Raw genomic sequence first — 17,959 nt, 5'->3', positions numbered from 1 at the left:
TCTTAAGGATACTACTGGAGGAGGGTGAATTCAAGCACTCGGTCTCAATACTTGTGGAAGTGAGAAGTTATTTTGGTGGATGTTTTATATCTCAGGGCTGCCTTGCTAATCCATGGGATTTATGTTGTTGGCCCCAGACAGGAGGAACTGAAATTTATATCTATGTACAGTGTACACATTCTGCAACATATGAGTTGAATTCTTTGTTTCAAAGAATTTAGGTACATAATCCTATTGTGGCCAGTCCAGGCTGGGTATCTAATTCCCTTTATGGAAACACTTTGAAACTGAAATTCAGTTTGACTCTTACAATGTTCAGGCTTTGTTGTTTGAAAGAATACATTCTCTTCAGCAGGGATTTTTTTCTGGGAAAAGAGGTGGTGGAACTCAGTGGTAGAACTTAGGACCACACAATGACATCACTTTGGGTAGGCTGGAGCAAGGGAGGGAGTTTTTTAAAGTTTAAATCACCCTTGGTGAAAATGGTCACATGGCTGGTGGCCCCACCCCCTGATCTCCAGACAGAGGGGAATTTAGATTGCCCTCCACGCCACTGGCGCAGAGGGCAATCTAAACTCCCCTCTGTCTGGAGATCAGGGGCGGGGCCATCAGCCATGTGACCATTTTCAAGAGGTGCCGTAACTCTGTTCCACCGTATTCCGGCTGAAAAAAAGCCCTGCTCTTCAGTCACGTTTAATAGGCTAAATTCTGCAAGGTTGCAGGTCAGGTTTCACATGATGTATGTCCCTATTCTGCAACTTTCTGAAATGAGGCTGTATTTTGAATTCAACTGGATTTGTGCACTCATTCATTCTTTCATGAGGCAAAATGAGCCAGATTGGCATTTTCACATGATGGGTTTTAGCCACCCCATTCCATGAATGTGGCTTTAGCAGAATTTCCCTGCCGTGTTTTCCTATATTGTTACCACTCCTAAGAATTTCCCATCATGTACCCCACAGCACAGAGAAGGGCCTCTATATTGGATTCTTACTAATGCTATATCTTTGTAAACTTGTGACTTCCCCACTATGTTGCCTTACGTACTATCTGTTGTTTTAAATGTGTGCTCTTATGAGCTACCTGCGCTCATAACGTCAGCCCCGGAATTACTTATGTTCTGTTTCAGCATTTCTTCAACTCTGTACTGGATTCTTACTAATGCTGTATCTTTGTAAACTTGTGTTTATTTATCCGGTGGCATTGTTTAGGGAAACGCCCTTGGTATTGACTTTACTAATCTTACACTGTGTAATCCACCTTGAGTCTCAGTGAGAAAGGTGGGCTATAAATGACATAAATAAATAATCCCCCCCTCCCCCCATGAACAGCAATAGGAATGAGGACAATTCCTTATTGCTTACCTCAGCTGTTCATTTCCACTGGCTTGTGTTTTTGGCTCCCTCGTTGAATAAAGCAACTGAGAGGAAATTCTGTCTAAGGCACACTCTGGGAGGAGTAGAGGAAACAGCCTTTGCTTAGGTCAGGCATCCCTAACCTTTTTGACCCTGTGGGCACTTTTAGAATTTTGTGGAAGGGTAGTGGGCACCAACACAAAACGGCTGACATGGGGGGCTTGGAGGAGGTTGACTCTTTGCTTCGGGATAGAGAACCTGTTTGGTTCCAAAGAAAGGAAAAGGCATGCTCCTGTGCAACATTCCCCCTAGCGAATTTTCCAAGTCCAGAGACAAGAAAGTCTGTGACTGTGGTCAAGTTAAAGGCACATGGCTGGAACACATCTGCCTAGTATGAGCTAAATCAAAAAGAGTCCCGTAGCACCTTTAAGACTAACCAATTTTATTGTAGCATAAGCTTTCGAGAATCAAGTTCTCTTCCTCAGATGCCTGATACAGAGACTGGTCAAATATAGAAGAGGAGGGGGGAGGAGGGGAGGAGAGAGAAGATGCAATTAGGGGGGGAGAGGGAGGATGCAACCAAAACATTCCTTTGCTAGTAAATGTAAACATCTCCTTTTGGTATGGGGATCAGTTGACAGGCTTCAAAGGAGTTTGCCGTGTTGGTTTGTGGCAGCAGAACAACCAGACCGTCCAATTCCTATGTAGTATAAGCCTTCGATAACCACAGCTCTCCCCGTCAGCTGCATCTGACAAAGAGAACTGTGGTCCCCGGAAGCCCATGCCAGGTGCCACTGGGCTCCCCCAGACCCCGCCTCTGTAAAGGGAATCTGTTACCTGTGATAATGTGATAACCATTCATAGTCCCTATTGTGATAACCATTCATAGTCCCTATTCAGTCCCGGCTTGACAAATTTCTGCGACTGAATAGGGACTATGAATGGTTATCACAATAGGGACTATGAATGGTTATCACATTATCACAGGTAACAGATTCCCTTTACAGAGGCGGGGTCTGGGGGAGCCCAGTGGCACCTGGCGTGGGCTTCCGGGGACCACAGTTCTCTTTGTCAGATGCATCTGACGGGAGAGCTGTGGTTATCGAAGGCTTATACTACATTGGAATTGGACGGTCTGGTTGTTCTGCTGCCACAAACCAACACGGCAAACTCCTTTGAAGCCTCACACAAGCCAATTAATCTCCACTCCAAAAGGAGATGTTTACATTTACTAGCAAAGGAATGTTTTGGTTACATCCCTCTCTCTCCCCCTCTAATTGCATCTTCTCTCTCCTCCCCTCCTCCCCCCTCCTCTTCTATATTTGACCATAGATTCAGAGGAGTTAGCCGTGTTAGTCTGTAGTAGCAAAATCAAAAAGAGTCCAGTAGCACCTTTAAGACTAACCAATTTTATTATAGCATAAGCTTTCGAGAATCAAGTTCTCTTCGTCAGAAGAGAACTTGATTCTCGAAAGCTTATGCTATAATAAAATTGGTTAGTCTTAAAGGTGCTACTGGACTCTTTTTGATTATATTTGACCAGTTTCTGTACCATGCATCTGACGAAGAGAACTGTGATTCTCGAAAGCTTATGCTACAATAAAATTGGTTAGTCTTAAAGGTGCTACTGGACTCTTTTTGATTTTGCTACCACAGACTAACACGGCTAACTCCTCTGCTAGTATGAGCTCTGTCAGTCAATTGGTAGTTAAGAAAAAATTATCCACAAGATGCCAGAAGGAAGCAGGAAGCCTATTAGTAGGTTCTGTGACACCAAACAAGCACAGTATTGAAGATCACTGTCTCATAAGACTGGGAGTTCTTTTTAGCTGTTGTAAGCTTTCTCTCTCTCTCTTGGCAAGTTAAAATTAATTCTTTGTGATCTCATTTCCATCTCCTAGAGTTGGCTCTAACTAGGGTCAACCACAAAATTATATTCCTCATGAAATGTTTGTGCCACATTTGTGGCCAGGCTACCTTATTTAATGATATGGTTACCCAAAGATTTCCATAACCATGTCATGGACTTGATGTTTCTGTCTTGATTCCAAGGAAACTCTGCTTCCATCCCACCCATCAAAGAGTTGGAAAATGTACAGTGTATTCAGCAAGAAATAGATTGCTAAAGCTGAACTTTCTCCAAAGCAAGTAAGGATTTTTTTTGTGTGCGTTTTCCTGTTTTCTCTACAGATGAAGAGCTATTTTCAGGGATGTATATTGATTTCATGGGGACTGATGCTGCCATTTTTCGCAGTTTAACCAGGCGGAATGCAGTGAGAACTGACCAGCACAATTCCAAATGGCTGAGTGGTAAGGTGATCATATTGAAATCTTTGGTTATGTGAGACTCATTTCTTGCACCATGCAACTATTAAAGAAAGTGTGAGTCAGAAATCAAGTACAATGTGTATTAGAAATGCAGGACATTTTTCATTGGATTTCTGCTTGTTTTCAAATTTTTGCAGTCATTATTCTATTCTATTATTGAATGTCCCAGCTGTTGATCGTATTGACATACACTGTATAATCCGCCTTGAGTCTCAGCAAGAAAGGCAGATGTAAATGTAAATAAATCAATAAATGTATAGATTGCTCGAACAACATGCAAAATGGTTATTCACATGATGCCAGAACTCTGTACTTAGGAGTACGGAGATATCTGATGTGCTTGACCTTGGGTCACGAGGGGAGGTGTCATTTGGATCAATTGCCCCTTAGGATTCTGCATGTTGCTATTGTGATTTCCCTAATGGCCTCAGCTCAGAAAAAAGGGTCTCCACCACGGTGGAAATAACAAAACAAAAGCTGTGAAATATTAAGCCCAACCAAAATAACATGGAATAATATAAGAATCTTTGTGATCTTCAGAATTGTTCATCCAGATGGGATGTTAAAAAAAAAGGGGCGGGGGAGATGTTTCAGGCCCTGGTCAGGAGACATTTGTTTGTATCCTTTTTAGAAGGACGTGCAGACTTAATTGGTTCTGGGTGGAGCTGGTATGTTGCATTTTTTGCATTTTGAGAGGACAATAGGTTGGATGTCTTGGCAATTTCTACTGACAGAAGGGATTTCTCTCGTTAGAGTGAGACGTCTCTCCCTCCCTTCTCCTGCTGCAGCCCAAAATTTACCCCAGATGCTGCTCTAGCAAGACAGGGGACCTCCAGGAACATCATGGAGGGAAACTGGAGGTTAGCTGTGAGAGGGGGAAATCTGAGGAAATCCCCCCTTCCATTTGCAGAAATCTTCTGTTTGTTCCAAGCGAATGACAGCCTGTGTTGCAGGCCAAAAGTGAAGAGCAGAAAATAGGAAATCAGGGAGAGGAGGCTGAGTGGCAAATCTGTATTTGAGAGCAAGTTTGGTGTAGAGGTTAAGAGTGGCGGGACTCTAATCTGGAGAACCAGGTTTGATTCCCCACTCCTCCACTTGAACCCAGTTGGGTGACTGTGGGTCAGTCACAGCTCTGCCAGAGCTCTCTCAGTTCCACCCATCTCACAGGGTGATTGTCATGGGAATAATAACAACACACTTTGTAAACCACTCTGGGTGGGTGTTAAGTTGTCCTGAAGGGCAGTACATAAATCAAATGTTATTATTAGTAGTAGTAATAGTAGTGTAATGTGAGACATGGCTATGAAATGCAGCCTTTGGAGAACTGAGACCCATTGCAAGAAGTTTGAGACAATTGGCTTAAAAAAAGAATTTAAGGGAAAAATTTATAAGAACGCCCATTTGACGAGTTCAAGTGCGGAAACTTAATCAAATGGATTACCAGAATAAATAGGGTTGCCAGTCTGAGCCTGATGCTCGCGACCAATGGAAGACTTAGCAGGGGAGAGCCTTGCTGGTGATGTCATGACTAGACATGGACACGAACAGGAAAAAAAAAACCCGAACAAGCTGTTTGTTGTTCGTTGCCATCCACGAACAATGAACAGTAACAAACATGACTCCGTTCACAAACATGTTCGTTGCTCATTGTTAGTGGCCCTTTAAAGATCCCTTTAAACTATTATCTGGCAGGAGGCAGGGGGGATTCCTGCCAGCTGATAGTTTAAAGGGCCCTTTACTGCCACGTGAAAGGGGCAGGGCCCTTTAAACACCCCACAAACTGACCTTCTCAATGTCCAATACCTACCAAATTTGCAGCAGATGTAGTCCTCACCGTCCTCCCCCAAGTTTCAAAGAGATTGCACCCCAGGAAAGGCATGATGCATGGGTCTCCCCATTTGTTGTCATTTTCTCTTCACAGTGGCAAAAACGGGACTCTCTGCTGGAAACTACTTTGAGGGGTTACAAACTGACCTTCCCAATGTCCAATACCCACCAAATTTGCAGGAGGCATAGTCCTCACTGTCCTCCGAAGACCCCCCAAGTTTCAGAGAGGTTGCACCCTGGGAAAGGCATGATTCATGTCCCCCCTTTGCTGTCGTTTTCTCTTCACAGTGGCAAAAACGGGACTCTCTGCTGGAAGTACTTCGAAGGTTAAAGCCAGAAGGAAAGCCAGAAGGAGTTCAGACAGAGTTCAATCCCTGCCTCCATTGCCAGGGGAATTGATTGAAAGGCGCCAGACTGTCTGGCTTGACGAACGGCTGACAAAGGCAACGAACAATGCTTGCAATGACCACTTGTTTGTTTAGAATGGGGCCTCACAAACGGCTTGTTCGCGAACAGATGAACGGGATGTTCATGGTTTTTTCCTGTTCGTAATGCTGTTCGTGCCCATGTCTAGACATGACATCACTTCCAGAATGATCTGAAAATGACATCATTATGTAGGGGTGATGCTCTAGCATTCACCCCAAACTGTATGTTTGAACCGCAGAGTTTGGGGTGAATGCTGCACATGATAATGTCCTTTCTAGGCCATACTGGAAACAATGGCATGGCGTCGGCCTGCACCAACTGTCCCTTTCCCTGTTTCCCCTAGTATTTTTCTCCTGCCACTCAGTGTGGCAGCAGTGGATAAAGCTAGCAGGAGACAGAAGTTTTCCCACCAAAATGGGGGACCTGGCATACCTAAGAGTATGTCAGACATGAGATTTGATAGATCCCCAGTTTCAAGTTCTCCAGTTGCTGAGATAAACCTAGCCTGCCACCTAGCAACTCAGATTTTGTCCTTAAGGACAGCATGATGCTTTTTTCCAAATTAATTGGCTCAGCCAATACAGAATTTAAGTCTCTTTTGCAGTGCAGCTCTGCAAATCATAGAGCTTGACATCCCCCCCCCCCAAAGAATGACATTAGTTTTCATTCTGCAAAGTGGCATAAAAACGCTTTCTCAGATACAATAACAGTGCATTCCCAAGGAAAGTTATAAACCCTTTTAAATTGTTTGAGTTCAGTGTTATTTAGAAGGGTGTAATGCTGTTTAGGATTGCACTGTGAATCTGTTCAATTTAGATACTTGGAGAATATTTCTGGGACACAGAGTTGAGTTCAATTTAGTCACAGGCTTGTGCATAAAGACAACAATCCAAACGTTTAGAAGACAAACTTAACTTCCCTTCGGTCACCATGTTTTCATAGGACTTCAGCAACTGCATGAACAGCAGTGAACACTAGGGGGATTAATGCCTCCGAGACAGACTCATAGAAATAAAGGTTATTTAAGGTCTTTGAGCCAGGTTTGATTCCTCACTCCTCCACTTGAAGCCGGCTGGGTGACCTTGGGTCAGTCACAGCTCTCTCGGAGCTCTCTCAGTCCCACCCACCTCACAGGGTGTTCATTGTTGTGGGGATAATAATAACATACTTTGTAAACTGCTCTGAGTGGGTGTTAAGTCATCCTGAAGGGCAGTATATAAATCAAATGTTGTTGTTGTTAAAGCCTGTTGTCAGAGAGAAAAATATAGCAGGCTACCATGTTCCTAGGAAGAGTGAATGAATGTGGACTGATACTTCCAGCTGAGAAGAAGGAATTCTGTTGCTTGCACATCATACTTCAAAGATCAAGAATTCACAAACATTAGTAGCATTAGTTTGCCTTGGCTATGCTTCCTGTATCTTCACACCCTTGGTATATGCCATTCTAGGACCATTTTATCATCGAGTAATCTGAGTGAAATCATGAGGCTACTCAACTGGGTCTTCTGTCATCAACCCATGTCCAAATTATCACATTATGAGAATAGTGGTTGCTGTTGCAAATGACTGCATCTCATGTGGCATTGCCTGTTATGTCAAGAATGTATGAGAGGGATGGGAACATATGGGAAGAACTGTGCTAATGCTGTACCTTTCAACATGGGCATGGCAGTGCCAGGGCTAAAACACATGAATCCGGCCTGTGTCAAGATGTATGAAATATTTACTGGATTATCCACTGATAGATGAGGAACCATATTCCAGGTATTCTCTTTCCATAGTACTGTTCTCAGAGATCCAAGCATGTGGTTTATAAGCCATAAAACAAGGGTGCATCTGTGAATTCCCATTAACTGCTTTGCAATGGAGAACTTCCACAACTGACGTTGGTCCTTGTTGTTAGTTTGTTTATACTGATTTATTTGGGGGGGGGGGGAAATACTCCACCTTCTCCATTTATACCCAAGACAGCTTACAAAATATGCATCCGTTGAAACCAATTCAGTGATCCGGATCTCAACACTATTGCCTGCTGGCTTCTGCATAGTTGAGCTACGCTCATGGTTCTCTGTCTTTCTGTTGTTTCAGAGCCCATTTTCGTGGATGCCCATCTCATCCCAGATGGTACCGACCCCAATGATGCTAAAGTATACTTCTTCTTCAAAGAGAAACTGACAGACAACAGCGGCAGCACGAAGCAGATTCACTCAATGATTGCTAGAATATGTCCCGTAAGCAAACCTTTTTCATGTGCTGTGCTGGCTTAATTGGTTTAGCGAAAAGAATGCCCTGTATTAAAATGATTCCAGGTCTGTTTGGATGATCAGATTGTAGGGAGCCAATAAATAGCCCGCGCCTCATTTTGCAAAGTAATACTGGAATGGCATGATGGAACGAGTGAGCAAGATTAATCCGTTCATGTTTCCATTTACAGAGAGGCATTATTGACTTTCTTGATCATTTCTGCTTTGCATAACTGGATGTGATCTTTCAACAGAGGATAACTGCCTAATCCAAAGCCATTTGGAAATTGCTGTGGCTGGAGAAAGTACTGCACTTTCCTCTTTTGAAAAAAAAAAGTTGCACGTCAATTTAAAACTTTCTCTTTCCTCTTAACAAGTTGTACATTCCATATGCCTGACCCCTGGCTCTGTGATCCCCAAAACAGATAAAGGACAATCCTAAAAAAAAACCTTTTTAAAAATAGAAACTTCTACTTGAACAAAAGTTCCTCTGAAGTAAGTGATTTATGCACCACAGTTTATTTGTTTTTAAAAGATCTTCTGTAAGTGTATTAACATAGCAGCACCCTATAATTACTACACTGTAGAGCTGAAATCAACATTCACAGAAAACTTGACAGTTCTCCAGTTCACGGTGGGTATCCCCTTGAGCTGGGATCCTTACTGGGAAATACCACCATGCTAATATTAAGCAATTGTTCTGTCATCTTCCCAGGCTCCCAGTTTGTTTCCCAGTGAAAGGTGCTGTTTTTGACCTTTAAAGTTCTAAATCACTTGGGTCACAAATACCTAATGGACACTTTTACCTGTATCTGGAACTCAAGAGCTGCACAAGGGCCTTCCTTGGTGAACCAGCCTTATCTAAAGCTTGGCTGGCTATGAACTGCAGGAAGGCATTTTCTGTTACCACCCTCTTCCTATAGAATACCTTCCCCCCAAAGGTCAGAATGGCCACATCCCCAAGGGCCTTCCATGCTGGCTTAGCCACTCCCCTGTTCTAGGGGGCCTTAGAGCTCCTTCTCTTATGTAGGGGTCCCAATCAGAATTAGGCCCTGTTGAGCATTTATTCAGTTGTTGGCACCAGGAACAAACAGAATATAGCTGCAATCTGCTGCGGTATATTCAAACAGTTGGTAATGGTAACATCTAGTTAGGCTCTTAGACCAAAGGAATGAAAGGTAGTCAATCAATCTACTTAATATATGTTATGATTTTCAAATACACACACATATGCAGAACTGGCACTGAAAGCAGAACTGGCACGGCATGCAGTATACACACGTTTGTTTGGCTGGCTGGCTGGCTGGCTGGCTGATATCCCGCCCTTACTGCAAATGGGCTCAGGGCGGCTTCCAACAAAAATATACAATTAAAACATTTAATAACAACTTAATCTGTGTGTATGTATATATACTGTATGCATTGCCAGTTCTGTATTATCTCTCTCTGTAAATTTCTGTGGCCTCAAAACCATCACATCTGTAGCATTGGAGCAATTCTGCTCTTATTTCAGTAATAAAATCCATTCTACCTATGAGATTCTTGATGTGGCCAGAAATTTATATACTAATAGCCAAATGGCCATTATCTGATGATACTTAAATCCAGAGGTTTGGGGACATGAATATACAAGACAGATCTTCCTACACTCCTGAATAGAGATGGGCACAAACAGCAATATGAACAAAAAAAAGCAATGAACTGCCCAATCTGCTGTTCATGGGGCCCCATTCTAAACAAACAGGTGGTCATTGCAAGCCTCGTTTGTTGCTGTTCATCAAGCCAGACAGTTTGGCACCTGCAATCAATTCCCTTGGCAATGTAGGTAGGGATTGTCTGAACTCTGTCTGAACTCCTGCTGTTGCCCTGGAAACCCCAATCTAAGCCCAATATAGCTTGATAGGCAGGTCTTCCTTCCAAGTGTGGAGCTCCAAATTTGTTACAAGAAAGCAAAGAACATGGGGGGCCTTAAATTTCTATGGTAAATGTACTGGCTATGTGCTGTAATAAAGAACTGATTGATTGAACATGGGGTGGGTGGGCTCCCAGTGCTGGCTAGTCTTTGCAGACAGTGGAGAGGGAGAGACAGCTGCTGTTGGCATTTTGATAGAGAGACAGGGAAAGTGCATAGGAGCTTGAATTTTCTTTGTGTGTGATGGGATACAGATCTACCCCTTCAGGTTCCAGGGCTGCTGCCAGGCTCTGGGGCAAAGCTATTATTTATTATTGGTACCTTTTCTGCTGCCTGCTCAGGTCAGGTTTCTGGGAGTGGTGCAGTAGGGATCTTGACCAAACTTGGATGATGGCTGGAGGAGAGCCTGCTGGCCCCTATGAGCAGCCAACCATGAACATGTTTGTGAACCGGGCCATGTTTGTGGTTGTTCGTGAGTCCCTGTTTGTGGATGGCAATGAACAACGAACATCATGTTTGTGGGGTTTTTTTCTGTTCGTGCCCACCTCTACTCCTGAATAATGCCCCAGGTTTGCAGAAAAATCTGAAATCTAAAAAAAAGCATCAGGGGGGAGAGTTAAAAACAAACAAAACCAAAATGATAAAAGAGTGCCAGTAGCTTTAACCTGGTGCCCTCAGTGGCTGTTGTTAGGCAACTGTAACAGTTTAGCCAATATTCCAGGTTGGTTGCTGTCAGTAAAAGGCAGGGGGAGGAATCAGGGCCTTTTCCAGGGCTGTTATGGCCTTTGAGAGAGGACTCATTGAGGCCAGGCCCAGAAGCAACCACTGCACAACTAGATACTACAAGACTTACATGACTCACCCAGGCCTGACAGCTTCCAACTGTTCAAAAGCGACTACCCCCTCCCCACAAAAGCCAGTGTAGTGTAGCGGTTAGAGTTTCAGAGTGGAATCTAGGAAAAACAGGTTCAAATCACCACTCTGCTGGGGAAGGTGACTTTGATCCTGTCACACACTTCCAGCCTAACCTACCTCTCAGGTTTGTTGTGAGGATAATATGGAGGCAAGACGAATGATGTAAGTTTCTTTGAATCAGTTGTGGAAAAGTTTCTTTGAGTCAGTTGTGGGAAAAGGCCGTATATAAATGAAGAAAATTAATGAATATAGATGAAAATGGTGGTGGTGGAGAATGCCCTCAGATTAATTTATGCTTACCCTGGTGAAGTTTTCATGGCAAGAGTCTACCAGAGGTGGTTTGTCATTGCCTGCCTCTGCAATCCTGGCCTTCACTGGAGTTCTCCCATCCAATTGCTAACCAAGTCCAACCCTGCTTAGCTTCTGAGATCTGATGAGATCAGGCTCACCTGGGCAGGGCATAGATGAAGATGGGGGGGACAGATAAAATGTAAGTAGTGAGTTTGAAGGAGAGAAAGACATAAGGGAAGGTGAGCATATGGAGGCTGCCAGGAGGAGGGAAAGAAGAAATAGTGTGGAGAAGGGGATACAGAAAAAAGTGAAGCCACTCCCCAAGCAAGTTGTTGCAGGTTCGTCACCATGCAATTGGGCCCTGCTCTGTTGGCACCACACAACGGGACATAGGGAAGAAATTGTGTGGGTGGGATTGAAGACTGAGGGGTAGACAAAGGTGTGTATGTGTCAGGTCTTGCCAGGTTATTCTCCTAAACACTTTACTGAATCACTCCAGTGTATGAGTTAAAATTATTTATTAGAGTAAATACCAGTATCAAGATGCTGTAACAAGGGAATTGACTGGAATGCCTAAAGGGAGTAAAGTAAGATCAATTATAGATCAGTGTCTCTCCCCCCCCCCCGCCAGTAGTAAGTAGAGGCAGTTAGGAGCTTGGGCACACATCGCCTGGGGATAAGGGAGGGGGGAAGAGGAGTTCAGTTCAGTCTCTGCAGCAAATCCAAGGTCACATTCTCAGGCTGCTGCAGGAACTCGTAACCAAAATACCTTGCCTGGAAGATAAGCAGTTAGCAACAAGACTACACAACTCTGGTTCTACTCTGCATGTACTCAGAGGCACTGAAGCAAAATACAGATGATACATGATGCGTGGCAGATATGCTGAAAGCCTATCTGACAATAGGAAGGAGAGAGGGAAGCAGGAAAAAGAGGAAGGCTATGGGGAGCTAGGAATGGGCATGGTTAGGGAAGGGAAAATGAGATTACCTCTGCAAGCCCTTGTGGGCCCCCCACTTATCTATATGAATCAGGCCTTGAGACTCTAGTAGTGCCATCCTAAGGAGAGTTATGATCTTCTAATCCTATTGATTTTAATGGTGTTAGATGTCTGTAACTCTACTGAGAATTAGATGTCTGTAACTCTGCCCGCCGCATGGCCTCGCAGCACAGCAGCCAGCCCAGTGAGGAAGAGCCAGCTGGGCCAGGCCATGGCCCCTGAGGTGGGTGCGCTGCTTGGCCGGAAAGGGCTGCATCTGACTGGAGAAGGGCAGGCCCGGCCAGGGTGGAGAGTGCAACGGGGGAAGTTTTCAGGGGGAGAGGTCAAAGGGGAAGAGGAGGCATGGGAGTAGAGGAATGGGGTGGAAGATGGGATGGAAGGAGGGCAAGACCTATCTGGGAGATGAAGGAGTTCCAGTGGACGCAGAAAGGGCCTGGAGAGGAGGAGGCTTAGGGGATTGGCTGAGGTGGGGGAGAAAAGGGGATATAAAGGGTGCTCCGAGTGAAGCTGGGGAGGAGACAGCTGATGTGACTGGAGAAGTCTCAGAGAGAGGGTGAGGTGGCCAGGGCCCAGCAGGGTAGGAGGAGGAGACGGATGACTTCAGCCCCCTCCTCTCCCCATATCTGAGGCAGAGGGAGCACCCACAAGGAGCAAGCCATGGTTGAAGGTGGGGCAGGGTCTCACACGTGCTATCCTCTGTATGACAGCCCTTCAAGTACTTGAAGATGGTTATCATACCACCTCTCAGTCATCCCATCTCCAAGTGGTGGTGCAGGCTGCTGCAGGTGTGGAGAAAGCAGCGGAACACAGACAACTAACCAATGCACATGAAACAAAGCCGCACTGTGCCAATTACAGCACATGTGGCTCCCTCCTTACTGTATGCAACTGAGCTCCAAACCACTGCGTGAAACACTTTAGCTTCCTCCTTCCTACTCCTTGGGAGACTTCATCTCCACAATTGTAGTTGACACCGAACTATAATTTCATGTAACTTGTAGGGGAGGTTAGTTTTCTTTTAATGTTATTGGGGTAAGCAGTAGAACAGCTGTTTTGCCTTTATTTGGTTCCTTCTGTGTCAAAGCAACAAAACACACGACCTAGGCTTTGATTTTGCTATTTTGATTTTTAAATGGGCCCAGAAGCGTTTTTCAGAAGATGTTAAATATTATTAAGTCATTGTTGTCGTAATGAATCCCAGATGACTTCTTAAAAGGCTTTGGGGCACAATTCTTTGTGTGCAATTGATGCCAAAGCTTGCAAGAGGAGGCTACAGAAGAATATGAGCTGGATGTGTGTGTGCTATTGTTCCATTGACAACTACAGGAATTTGGCATTAAGAATCTCCTCGGAAAGGTTGGATAGAGTCTCACCAGTCACTGTTAGAAAGGAAAATAGATATTCAACAGCGTGCCCATCAGATAGGCACCAATCATTTCATCTGACTGCTTGTTGGTCTGCCTGTGGCAGCGGGACCTGTTGATGTGGCTTTTTTTGGGTTGTGTCACATTCGACCATAGGCAGGGTATAGCATATTTGTGCATTCTCCTGTGGGGGAAACCACATAACAGGCAAATAAGGGAGAAGGCTTATGCTAGGAGTTCATCCTGTGGGAGAACATGAAGTCCGTTTAGCAAGAGTCTGACATAAGGCCTAGAAAAACTCTACAACACGATTAATTTGCATATGTAGTCTGCCTGGCAGAGGATTCTTTTATCCCCAGTAAACAAGCCTTTAACTTTGCTCCATCTCCAGTGTTCATTGATCGATAAGTAAATGTAGAGTTGGTTACCTGATTATGCATTAAATGTGCCTGGAAACAACTTGTTCAGAAGGCGAGAGCTGGAAGTCTGCAGTGTCCTAACATTGTCTGCATCCACACAACATTGGATAGTTCACATTGCGCACAACAGCAGTTGTTTGCAGCTGGATTTTTCATGTGTGGACAAGACAAACCAATTGCAAATCTTCGCTATAGTGCAGTATCCACCAATGTGCGGATGCTTCCTATGTCCTGTTTTTATAAGGTTAGGCAGAGACAGAATATTAGACGTCAGAATATTTCATCCATGTCATGCTTGTAATTTTTTTTCTTTTCAGAATGATACTGGTGGGCAGCGTAGCCTTGTGAACAAGTGGACAACTTATTTGAAAGCAAGACTTGTGTGTTCGGTAATGGACGATGATGGAACAGAGACCTACTTTGACGAATTAGGTAAAATGTCAGTAACTTCTTTGCATAGAAACATGAAAAGAAGTTGTGGAAAAGATGTCAGGAACTACAATGCCAAGACCACGGCAATACAGCCCGGAAAACCCACAACAACCATGAAAAGAAGTTGTTCTGGCTCTGATAGCAAAGGTTTTGACACAGATTCAGTAGATGGGTGCTGGGTGCAGGTTCACAGGTAGTACAAAAGCAAGATAGCCATATGAACTGGTTGAACCAGCAAGGCCAAGGGCTTACATATCCTGTTCCTGGGCTTCATCTGGTCAGGGTGTGATGGAGCACTGATCCTGTGAAGCACTGTGTACACTTAGGAAGTGATCTGGCTTATTATCTGGAACACTCACTGCCAGCCTGGCACTTCTCCATCACTGAAGTGCCTCCTCAGGGTCCTGCCATCTCTGTCACTCTCGTCAGGTAAGGGGAGAATCCAGGGGAATGGTAGTCGTCCAGGCTCCAGCCCCACCAAGCTGGGGATTGGCTGTCATGGATTCTGGCTTGTTGACAGCAGTGTCTGGAGCTAAGCCTTCATGGGTAGGTTCTTCAACAAGCCTCAGGATCCCAGCCTTCTGGGTCCAGGGGTTTCACGTGCCCACCTAAGCCTCCTGATCTCCCCTCAGCATGGCCTTTGATTTCTCCCAGTTTTCACCTGAGGAGCTCTCCCTCTGAGATCAGCCGGGTGCAGGGGACATAATTTTCATCTCTTATATAGTCCTTTGGTTGGCTTGAAGTCTGTGGGATGGCCCAGCCAGGCCAGGCCTCTACAGCTTGGGGACAAGAGGCTGGATATAAGCTATTCTGTAGCTCAAGTTGCTGTTTCAGCAAAAGCTGTAGGCTGAGAGGCTTTATTTAATTTCTTTATTTCATTTATACACTGCCTCTCCCCGCCGAACCTTGTGAGGTAGGTTAGGTTGAGAGTTTGTGATTGGCCCAACGTCACTCAGCAAGTTTCCATGGCAGACTAGGAATTCAAACCCAGGATTCCCACATCCTAATCCAATATCCTAACCACCACACCACCTGCATGAGGACTGTATGCTCAAGTCCCTCCTCTCTGTAAGAGGCAGGTAGCAATAAAAGGCACCCCACTCCGTTATGGAGGCAGGCACTTTGGCAAGGCTGGGGTTCCTCTGGAGCTCTTGGGTCCCATAGTGGCTGTTGAGCCAAGGCCTCTGGGGCTTCAGCTGCTCCTGGGGCAAGGGGAGGGCAGAGCTACCTCCTAAGGTGAGAGAGATGCTTTAGTCAAAGCCTTTTCAAAAATGTCTCCTGAAAATGTTCCACTCCATTCCAGAGGCCAGGAATTTAACACATCAAAATTTGTGTAGCTTGGTAGCACACTGGCAGCAGAATCAACAAACAAGCTCATACTTGGAGGCTGTGTCTCTATTTAGATGGAGTAGTGAGCTGCATGCCCTGACCTGGATAGTCTAGGTGAGCCTCAGATCTCAGAAGCTAAGCAGGGTCGGCTTTGATCAGTAATTGGAAGGGAGACCTCCAGCAAAGACGAGGGTTGCAGAGGCAGGCAATGGCAAACCACTTCTGTTAGTCTCTTGCCTTGCAAACCCCACCAGGGGTCTCCATAAGTCAGCTATGACTTGAGGGCACTCTCCACCATCACCAGTGAGTAGCATATATCACTGACCAATTGCGGAGGATGGTGGGAGGGAGCAATTTTCCAGATCTATCAGTCATTATCTGGTAGGGAAAAGCTTACCAGCTTTTGTGTAGTATAGACACTGCAGTTTTAAGCATAAGCTGTGTATGAAGATGAACAATAGCAGTTATAAGAATTGGAATTAAATGACAGGACTTAAGTCTTTTCCTCCCTTAACCATTTTGGGATCCTCAAATATAATATACTGGGGTGGGATAGGGGAGGAGATGTCCTAGGAAGCAAATATGATCAAGTGCAAAAATCTGTCATGGACTGGGACATGGACCCAATTCTGATCACAACCATAGAGTTCTGTCCCCATCTTTACCTCTTGAAGTGGCCCATGGGGGCCACTCTTTTCCCCACTTGGAAACTTACTTGTAACAATGGCTGCCACAGAGGTGAAAATCTCTCTCAGAGTGTTGGGCTCACCATTTGACACTTAACTGTTTAATCCTGATATTGGGAAAAAAAATCTGTTGTTGCTGATTTTGAGAAGCATGTTGTAATTTAGAATAGGGCTCTCTGCTGATTTAGAGACAAAATCAGTTTTGAGTGGGATCAAGGGCAGAGCATCAGTTTGAACACTGGAAATCATGAAGTGGTGCACAGACAGAGCAGCTGTGTGATTTCTTTTCCACAGAGGACGTGTTCCTGCTAGAAACAGATAATCCTAGAACAACACTAGTCTATGGTATTTTCACAACATCCAGGTAAGAACTGCTCAAGTTTGAATTTTACATGGGCACAAGAACTGCTTTGGGGAAATGACACCCATTAACGTGGGTTTGTGGATATGTATTTTTGAAAGTCTTTGTCACTAAGGGTATTTTTTATTAAGCAGGTGTTTGTATAGTTGTCCAGAGGCTGCAGTGGGGCTCTTGTGCTTACGGCTGCCTCTAAAATCTCATGCGGATATAATAGACGGTGTACATTTTAAATTTCTAACTGACCTTATTGTTTAGACTTGGAAATTATATAGCAGAAGCCTTTATTGTCATCAGGAAAATCAAACTGGAAAGAATTTTAGTGCCATAATAACTTTATTGTCATTGAGCCTGGTGTGCGTTCTCAGTAATGGAACACTGCTGTCAATTTGCATTTCCACAGTATGTGTCAGTCCCTGGCAGTTAGGTCCCTCAAGCCCTCCACAGTTAACACACAGGTTGAAGTAGCTTTATTGAGATCCATACAGTTCAGGTGTTCACCCAAAGGTGGCAATTGGCAAAAGTGACAATTCAAACAATTATAGGGAAACTTCCCTCCATCCAGGGTCCATTGACATTCTGGCGCAAAACCCCACGGAGCTTACATGGGAATAGATTAGTTTAGACTACATGAAGTACAAAGGAAAATATCCCAGTCTCTGGGAAAGTTACAGTGTTTGCTGTTAGCAGCTCTCCTCAAGGACACTTGCTGGAAGAAGTGAAAGTACATATTTTCAACACATAATGGAGGGGCCCCTGGCTCTTCTGTGATTAATATTAGTAGTTAAGACACTCGCAGATGATCTGAGATCTCAGACACAGAATACAGCATATAATTCTAGCAAACAGCATTGACCAGTACAACATGCAGAATACAATCAAGGCAGGTATGCTGGCATACATGACAATGTGCACAATAGAAGTAAACAGGGCTTTTTTTCAGCTGGAACATGGTGGAATGGAGTTCCAGAACCTTTTGAAAATGGTCAATGGAAAATGGTCAATGGAAAATTCTGCTCAGCGGCACGGAGGGCAATCTCAACTCCCCTCTGTCTGGAGATCAGGGGGCGGGG

The 17,959-nt window shown here is 44.5% G+C and overlaps 1 protein-coding gene across 1 annotated transcript in view; it reads left to right on the top strand.

Moving 5' to 3' along the window:
- SEMA3C (semaphorin 3C) overlaps positions 1-17,959 on the top strand; it is a 273,491-nt gene that overhangs the window by 184,666 nt on the left and 70,866 nt on the right. Inside the window, exons 7-10 of the mRNA XM_054989345.1 lie at positions 3,546-3,665; positions 8,028-8,170; positions 14,399-14,513; positions 16,823-16,892. Of these exons, the coding sequence (XP_054845320.1) occupies positions 3,546-3,665; positions 8,028-8,170; positions 14,399-14,513; positions 16,823-16,892 (448 nt within the window). The remainder of the gene's footprint in view (positions 1-3,545; positions 3,666-8,027; positions 8,171-14,398; positions 14,514-16,822; positions 16,893-17,959) is intronic.

Source organism: Eublepharis macularius, chromosome 9 (assembly GCF_028583425.1).
Source record: "Eublepharis macularius isolate TG4126 chromosome 9, MPM_Emac_v1.0, whole genome shotgun sequence".
Classification (NCBI taxonomy): domain Eukaryota; kingdom Metazoa; phylum Chordata; class Lepidosauria; order Squamata; family Eublepharidae; genus Eublepharis; species Eublepharis macularius.
The sequence above is the reverse complement of the archived record's forward strand: the minus strand, read 5'-3'. Positions and strand labels throughout refer to the sequence as shown.